Raw genomic sequence first — 8397 nt, 5'->3', positions numbered from 1 at the left:
CCTCGAACATACATTATCAATTTTAAGTTGTCAGTTCTTGTGACATGGAAGTTTGGGGCTAAAAAGGCTATTAAAGAACACGTGTGTGTGCACATGTGCACAAAGAAGAGAGAGAGATGTGAGAGGATTCTGCTTCTCACCATGGCCCATCTGTCATCTCTTCCAGGGCTGCGGATAAAGGAAACCAAGGAAGTTTATGAAGGTGAAGTCACAGAGCTAACTCCGTGTGAGACAGAGAACCCCATGGGAGGCTATGGCAAAACCATTAGCCATGTGATCATAGGACTCAAAACAGCCAAAGGAACCAAACAGCTGAAAGTGAGTACATGTTTGTGGGCTCTTTTCTCTTGAATCTCTCAGTGCTCTGTGGCTTTGGGTGGGTGGCATAACCTCTCTGTGTCCCAATTTCCTTATCTGTGCACTGTGAGTGACGATACTTCACAGGACTGTTTGAGGCTAGTCTGTGTCTAAAGCAGTACCTAGTATAGGGCTTTTATGTAAGGAGACTCATGAAGATAGCTCTTACTTTTCTTATTTACTTCTAGGAAATTGTGTGTGTTAAAGTGTGAGCTGTGTGGTTAAGTCAAGAAACTATCTCTTCCATCCTGTATCCCATATTATGGCCATGAGTCAAAGGCCCTGGGCCTTCCTCTGAACCAGGGCATTAATTTTTCCAGTTATCAGTGCTCCTCTTCACAGAAAGAAGCAGCACTGAATAATCTCGTGAGAGTTGTGTAACAGATGATGGATGGACTTCCCAGTGGCAAATGCAGAATCCTGACTGCAGCTCCTGTGTGTCAGGGGCTAGAAATCTGTAGGCACTTCAGTGGTTGGTTCTGCTCAGGCCAGGGCTTTGTGGAGAGGCCATGACCACGACACTGGCTAGCCCTCGAAGACCCGCCTCAGACTCCTGGCCTATAACCTGTAGGATGCAGGCAGCAGGGCACCTAGGAAAAGAGCATGAATTTTGGAGTCAAAGTGCTAAAGGGAATCCTGGCTCTGCTATGTATAGCTGTGTGGGATTAGGCAAGTGACCTGGTCTCTGAGCAGTAATCTCGTGTTAAATGGGAATAGTAACTGCCCGTCTCAGAGGGTTATGAGGATAAAACTTGTTGCTTTGAGTGTGACACCTAGTTACCTAATGAGTAGCTGTTACGTGTTAGTGTGAGAGTCTTTAGTTAGAGAAATGGGACAATCTGGACTGTAGGATTTACCTTATTATTATTATTAATAATAATAATAAATAACATTATCAGTATAGCTCTCATTTATTGTATGTGCCAGGCCCTGGGCTAAGTGCTTCAATAAATATTCATTTATTGTCATTTATAACTTTATGTGTGTGTATGTGTAATTTCCCTCATTTTACAGATAAAAGAACTGAGGCTCATAAGGAGGTTAGCAGTTACCTAGGGTCACACAGCTAGTTAAGGGGCTGAGCTAAGTCCTGACCATCAAGTGCTGTCTGCCCTCCAACTTGCTGTGTGACCTTTGAAAGTCAGTTGAGCTCTCTGGGACTCAGTTTTCTCATTTATAAACTGTGGTAGATCGACCATATAATTTCTCTATCTTTACTCCATTCTACGATTTTATGGTTCTTTGATTCTGTAAGGTTGTTTCTTGGTCACTGCTTTATGGAGATCATAAAAACGTCACCTCTTCACAGGGCCATTTTTCTTTTCCTAACGGGGTTTCCATTTCAGGAGCTTGCCTCTGTAAATATATCTTTTATACCTCCCCCTCATCACTTCCATTCTGTATTAATTCGATGTCTTACTAGGATCTGCCACCTTTCCAGTAATTACATCTTCAGTCAATTCATTTGGGAAATTAACCAATATACTCTCCAATGTGGAATAGATAAAATAGACATGCAGTTTAAATATTAGCCATCCATAAGGCTGCTTTGCATAGTTTCTTTAAGAAAATAACATAAGGGAGAAGATGAAATTTTTCTTCCAAAATGAATATTGCTAGATACTTTTAGCATATGTACAAGATATTTGGATAAAAGGAGCTCAAATACTTGATGGATATTTAAATATGAAAGAGGCTTATGAGTCCTACCAAGGAGAATACTACTAGTAATACGTGCCTCCCTTCTACCAGGCCCTGCCCCTGGGGGCTTACCAAGCACTGCTCCCTACCCAGCCAGTGAGAGGGTTTGCTGCTGTGGTGGTGGTTTTGTACAGTTTTATTGAGATATAATTTTGAATAACATTCACCCACTTTTAGGTGTACAGTTCAAAGAATTTTAATGTTTTTACACAGTTGTACAGCCCTCACCACAATCTAATCTTAGAACATTTTTATCACCCCCAAAGGAAATCCCATGCCTATTTACAGTCAGTCCCCATTCCCACCCATAGCCCTGGGCAATCACGAATGTACTTTCTGTTTCTATTGACTTGCCTTTTTTGGGACGTTTCATATAAATGGAATCATACGATGTGTGTTCTTTTGTATGTCTTCATTTACTGAGCCCTAGGTTTTTATTCTTTAATTTTGTTTGGGACAAAGCCCAAGTTTCTTTCCACCACCACCATATTATATAATGTAGCTCTCCTTGAAGTTTAACCTAGAGAAATTTATGTCTAAATACTGAGTCCTTACAAAGGTTGCTGTCCTAGAATATTAATCACTGAGGACAGTCTGAATCTGGATGATCTGGAGGAAAACAATTTCCAAAAGGTGCTAATTTCCTTTCCTTGTGATATAAACAGGCAGACCTGAGTGTGCAAACACTGGGATTTGAATCAAAAGTCTTGGGAAAGATCCTGGTTTATGTTTCCCTTTCAATTTTATACATCTGTGATTGCACCTGGGTGCTGTTATCTACATGTGGAAACTGAGGCTCAGGGAACCTTGTCCAGAATCATAAGTCCTGCAAAATGCCAGCCTTGAGACTAGAACGCAGGCGCNGAACCTTGTCCAGAATCATAAGTCCTGCAAAATGCCAGCCTTGAGACTAGAACGCAGGCGCTGGCAGGTGCTTCCTGGCAGATGCTTCATCTGAGGTGAGGAGCGTGGAGTGAAGCAGGGATATACACCTCCAGAGGGGCGTTAGGGCCTGCTGTCCCACGGACAGTGTGGGTCCCATCTGAAGGCAGCCAGAGCCATACTTTTAAAAGCCCTGTTGCCAGTTTACACCTCTGGAGTCAAGGGAAGGAGAAGAGGAAGTGTCACCCCTGCCCGTCTCTTGTGTCTGTCATGCAGGCACGCAGGCACGCTCGTCTTCCTCTCTCCCTGGTGCTCTCAACCTGCCAGTCCAACCTCTCATAACACACTCACACATTCACACTCCCGTACATTCTAACACACATGCGCACGTGCGAGGCTCTCTCCATACAGTTGCTAAACCTCAGGTCTCATGGAAAGTTGCCTTCGAGTGTGTCAGAAAGAAATAGGATAAATATTACAGTTCTCTTATTCACCTTTTTTTATTTTTTAGCTGGACCCCAGTATTTTTGAAAGTTTGCAGAAAGAGCGAGTAGAGGCTGGAGATGTGATTTACATTGAAGCCAACAGTGGGGCTGTGAAGGTAATGCTTTCCTTGGAACAAAGCACTGTCCCCTATGTGTTTGCCATGGGGAGACCTAGGTGATGAGGGAGTTGCTTTCTTCAGAGGGTACAGGGTGTGTGGGAAGGGGGGCTGGTGTCTGGTGCGATGCTGACGGTAGGTCAGCAGTTGTCCCTTTCTGTATAATAAAGTTTGCTTTTCCTTTGTCTTCACTGTTTAACCTTCTCGTGATTAAAACAGACAGTCTGTTAGAAATACACTAAAACCTGTTTAGAGGGGGAGGGTGGGGTGAGAAACCAAAGCAACTGGAATCATTTTCAAATTGAAATGTGCAGTGTATTTAATCTTCCTTTTATCTCTTTGGTATTTTCTTCCCAAGATATATGCACATGGGAAGGAATGCTGCATTAGTTGGCATTCTCTTTATATCTGATGTTCAGTGTCCTGTACAGCGTTCCTCACTGTTTAATGGATGAGCATAATACTTCATATCATACAATAAATCACCCACCTACAAAAGAGTCTGAACAGCTCCCTCCATCTCCAGTTATTCTACTGGATTTGCCCTTTATCAGGAATTGCATACAGTTAAAAAAAAGAGAGAGGAAAGAAGATTCTTGGGGAAAGTATCAGGTGTTTTTCAACCAAGTTTTTGGAGCCCAGTGATGAGCAGATAGCTTCCTTTTCTTGGCAGCAGAGGAGTGGGGCATATTTGGAGTTTGTCAAGTAGGCTGTCAGGCTCACAGTTGGGAACTAAGACTTTTATCTCACTTAGCAAGGGTGCCATTTGGGGACTTGGTAGTGAAAACTCACCAGGCACTCATGTTTCCCTCTTTTTGTAGAGGCAGGGCCGGTGTGATACCTATGCCACAGAATTTGATCTTGAAGCTGAAGAGTATGTTCCCTTGCCAAAGGGGGATGTGCATAAGAAGAAAGAAATCATCCAGGATGTGACCTTGCATGACTTGGATGTGGCTAACGCACGGCCCCAGGTACTGCCTCAATGCCTGGATGGCCTGGCACACTAGACCTTCTGCATGTGCACGGGAGCTCTGGGAATGAATTGTCAGAGTCTTGCTGCCAGTTCTTGAGGCAGACGGTCCTTTTCTATCTGTAATGTTCAGCAATTAACATCAACATAAGCTATGAGGGACTCCTTTGTTCCAATTCAAATGCCGTAGTCACAGATGATTTCATGTGTATTGTTTCTCATCCCAGCCAAGCCTCTGGCCCTGAGTTAGCCAGCTTCCTCTGTGGCTTCTCTCCAGCAGTGGGCTCATGCCAGGGATTCTGTGGGTGTTAATGGCAGGAGGGCAGGAGTGTTCTATGAGCCCTTTACAGGATTTCAGGAAGCCTGACAAAGCAGTATCTTTCCCTCTGTTTAACAAAATCCCCAGTTTTTTAGCTTTGAGCTGGAACTGTTGTCTGTTCCTCATGCCGAGTAGAAGGCGGATACTTTTTGTCTTGACTAATGTAGGAAGGTACGTTATCACTTCATGACATTTCTGGGGAAATGCTGCTGGTCTTTCAGTTTGGTGCATCTTCATCCTAAAAGAGGCCACCTCTTCCCTAGCGGGGAATAATGGGATTTCTGGCTTGAAGTTTGATCCTTGGGTGTTTTGTCTTTTGGAGCTTTGGTCAAGAGATTGCTGATAACTCATCTTGGACCAATACGTCCCCTCATTAGGTGGAATGGCTATCCCCAAACTGACCTCCTTGGTGCCTTTGACTTGGGAAGAATGCTGGGCTAGGAGTCAGAAGTTAGGCACTGTGTCACTCCATCACTAACTAGATTGGCTCATTTGTTACTTTGGGTCTCTGGGTTTTCTGTGATTTAGGGATTTCTGATTTTGAGTTTCTTTCTACCTAGCAAGGCTGTTTTGAGGATCATGTTGTTACGTACTCAGGAAACACGTGCGACCTTTAACTGTTCAACATTTAGTGAGCACCTCTATGTCCCAGGGCTGATAACCAACAGTGATCACTAAATGCTGAATAACAAAAGACCAGCCTCTCTCTCTTGCTGACCACACTGTTAGGAGGAGCTGGCAGGAGGATGCAGGTGTATGGTAAGCCTGCCGTCGAGTCGGCCATTCTGCAGGCTCAGGCTCACTAGCTTAGCAGCTCCAGGTCAAAGACTAGGCTAATGTGCCCCTGTGGCCAAAACTTGTGAGAGGAGACCTGAGAATGTAATTCTGGTACATCCTTATACTTATTCTGACAGTCTATCTGTTCCCAAAGGAGTGGGAACATTGGAAGGGGGCATGAGCCTGGTTGGGGTCAGATGCCCCTAGAAGACATTTGACTTGAACTTTAATGGTTGACTGGGAGCTTCCCAGGAAAGAGTGGCATTCCTGGCAGATGGATAAAAGAGCTTGGAGATATCCAGGGAAGGGTTTTATAGTCCTCTCTGGCTAATCAAGGAATAAGGGATTGGAAAGATAGGGCTGGAGAAGAAGGCTGAGGCAGGCCCCACAGAGCTTATCCCTCCTGTGAAAGGGTTTTGTTTGATTCTCACAGGTAAAAGGGAACCTCTAAAAATTCCTCTGTGTTTAGAAGCTCCTCAAGCTTTCTTGGGAAGTGTTGGAGTCTCCACACCTCAGGACTCCTAAGTCGAGTTGACAGTAGGAACTGGTAGGCTGCAAGGGAATGAGGCTTTTGCAGCTGCCTTAGAAAGCAAGACTGACTCTGTAAGTCTTCTCTTATGCAGGGGGGACAAGATATCCTGTCCATGATGGGCCAGTTGATGAAGCCAAAGAAGACAGAAATCACAGGTAAGAGAAATAGCAAGTCCTGTGAACAAGGAGAAGAGCTGGAGGGCCCTGGATTCTGATGTGCTGTGGGAGTGCATCCCCTAACTGAGGAGACGCCTCAGGACAGGTTCCTCCGTCCTCTTAGTGCAGGGCTTGGCTCTATCCCCAGTCTCTGGCTGCGTTTTGACAGCCATACAGCATACTGTGTGTTCTCTGGCCCCCTGGCAGTCAGTTTGAGGCCCCAGAAATGAGGATTTGTGTGGCTTCAGCTCTGCAGGTGACTCTTTCCTGGGCACTCTGCAGGCCATGCTGCTACTCGCTGGTGGACTTTCATTTACCCTGCTTATCTTCCCAACTTTTATGTCCTTTTTTCTAATTACCACCTACATCTTTGTTACCTTAAAATGTTAAACATTAAAGCAACTGTTATGTTTAAAGTTTTAGCTAGTTGAGTAATATGAGGCATTTCTATTAGAGTCATCAAGTGCAGTTTCTGCCTTTTAACACCATTTTTAGTGTGCGTCCTCTTGACAATCCTTGCCTAATGACTTTGGTGGAAGATGCTGCATCAAATATCCCTGTTCTGTTTTTGAACAGCTTCTTTCTCATAATAGTGCAGGAGCAGGTTTGGAAAGTGAGAACTGTGACCTCTAGGAGCTCTGAGATTGGGCTTTCTTCAGAGCCTTTCATTACTCTCTGATTTCTGCCCAGAGAGGATTCTAAACATACCCTGTTCCTTAGTCCAGGCACTTGATTGAAAGTTAATTAACCTAAGCATTGCCATGCACAGCCGAAAGAAAGGGTCGTTTACTGAACACCCAACAGGAAAATTTGCATATTAAAACTCATTTCACCCAGGGCTCTCAAACTCCAGCTTCTCTGAGATGAGGCAGGGAGGTAGACTGGGTGGGTGTGCGATAATATGGCATGGTGGGGAGTGTGCCCGGCAGAGGCGTTCCCATGCAAAGCACCCTCAAAGCCATTTTGCACATTCAATCAAACACATCTTCAGGGGAAGGTGCCAACTGTGTGACCTTTGGGTTTGATTATCCCTATCTTCAGATGATGATACTAAAGCCTGGAATGGGGACATACCCTGCCTGGGGTCTCATAGCTAGTAGGAAAACCAGGCTGCAAGGGATGTGGGGGGAGAGAAAAGGTGACAGTCTCTCCTGGCCTGATGCTAGCCTTGCCTGCCACTCTTGCATCTCCTAGACAAACTGCGAGGGGAGATCAACAAGGTGGTGAACAAGTACATCGACCAGGGAGTCGCCGAGCTGGTCCCAGGCGTGCTGTTTGTGGATGAGGTCCACATGCTGGACATTGAGTGCTTCACCTATCTGCACCGGGCCCTGGAGTCTTCTATTGCCCCCATCGTCATCTTTGCATCTAACCGAGGCAACTGTGTCATCAGGTAGGGTGGCTGCCTACCTGCCATGAAGCTTTTCCACCATCCATCTGGGCTCATTTGCTCCTCAGGATCTCTCCACCCATAACATCATGAGTCGGGCTGGGGATGAAGGGAGGTCTGTTGACTGTGTGAGAAAACATGCAACAGTGGCTTGCCTTCTGCCTCGTTCCATCAGTCACCAGGGGCAGCAGCCCCCTGCTGCTGACTGAGGGTGTCCATGTGGTCTTTGGGTTGGCAGGGTGGCACTGTGATGTGGTTGTTCAATTGGACAGGGCTGGCCTTGGACGGCAGCAGACATGTGAGCTCCTTCCATCCTCATGAGCTCTGAGGTTGGTATTACACTGGCTTCATCCTTCAAATGAGGAAACACAATGGCATTTCCCCCTTTTCGTAAAGATAGGGTAAGAACTCAGGTCTTTCTGATAACAAAACCAGCACTTTCTGTCCGAGACCTCCGAGCTACACTGGTGCCTTTCCATCCCTGCCCCTCCTTCCCACCTCTTAGGCCTGCTTTTGAGAAGGGCAGATGTTACCCTGGAGGGTGAGCGAATGCTCATGTGGTGCTCACCCTGCCAAGATGGGTCCAGAGCTGGGACAGGGGACTTTGCTCTGGGGTTCCTTTTTCTCCTAAGTACTGTCTAGGCCCATGAATCCCAGAGAACACACCGTCTTCCCAGCTCTCAAGCCCAGTGTCAGTGTTCCCAGCACTTGGT

At 45.7% G+C, this 8397-nt stretch overlaps 1 protein-coding gene across 1 annotated transcript in view; it reads left to right on the top strand.

The window, feature by feature from the left end:
* The window catches only part of RUVBL1 (RuvB-like AAA ATPase 1), a 44135-nt gene that overhangs the window by 21996 nt on the left and 13742 nt on the right, over positions 1-8397 (top strand). The window contains exons 4-8 of the mRNA XM_008582329.1: positions 167-318; positions 3452-3541; positions 4363-4512; positions 6231-6294; positions 7489-7687. Of these exons, the coding sequence (XP_008580551.1) occupies positions 167-318; positions 3452-3541; positions 4363-4512; positions 6231-6294; positions 7489-7687 (655 nt within the window). The remainder of the gene's footprint in view (positions 1-166; positions 319-3451; positions 3542-4362; positions 4513-6230; positions 6295-7488; positions 7688-8397) is intronic.

This window comes from Galeopterus variegatus, unplaced genomic scaffold (genome assembly GCF_000696425.1).
Source record: "Galeopterus variegatus unplaced genomic scaffold, G_variegatus-3.0.2 Scaffold2572, whole genome shotgun sequence".
NCBI classification, from domain to species: domain Eukaryota; kingdom Metazoa; phylum Chordata; class Mammalia; order Dermoptera; family Cynocephalidae; genus Galeopterus; species Galeopterus variegatus.
This window is presented reverse-complemented; position numbering and strand designations above follow the sequence as displayed.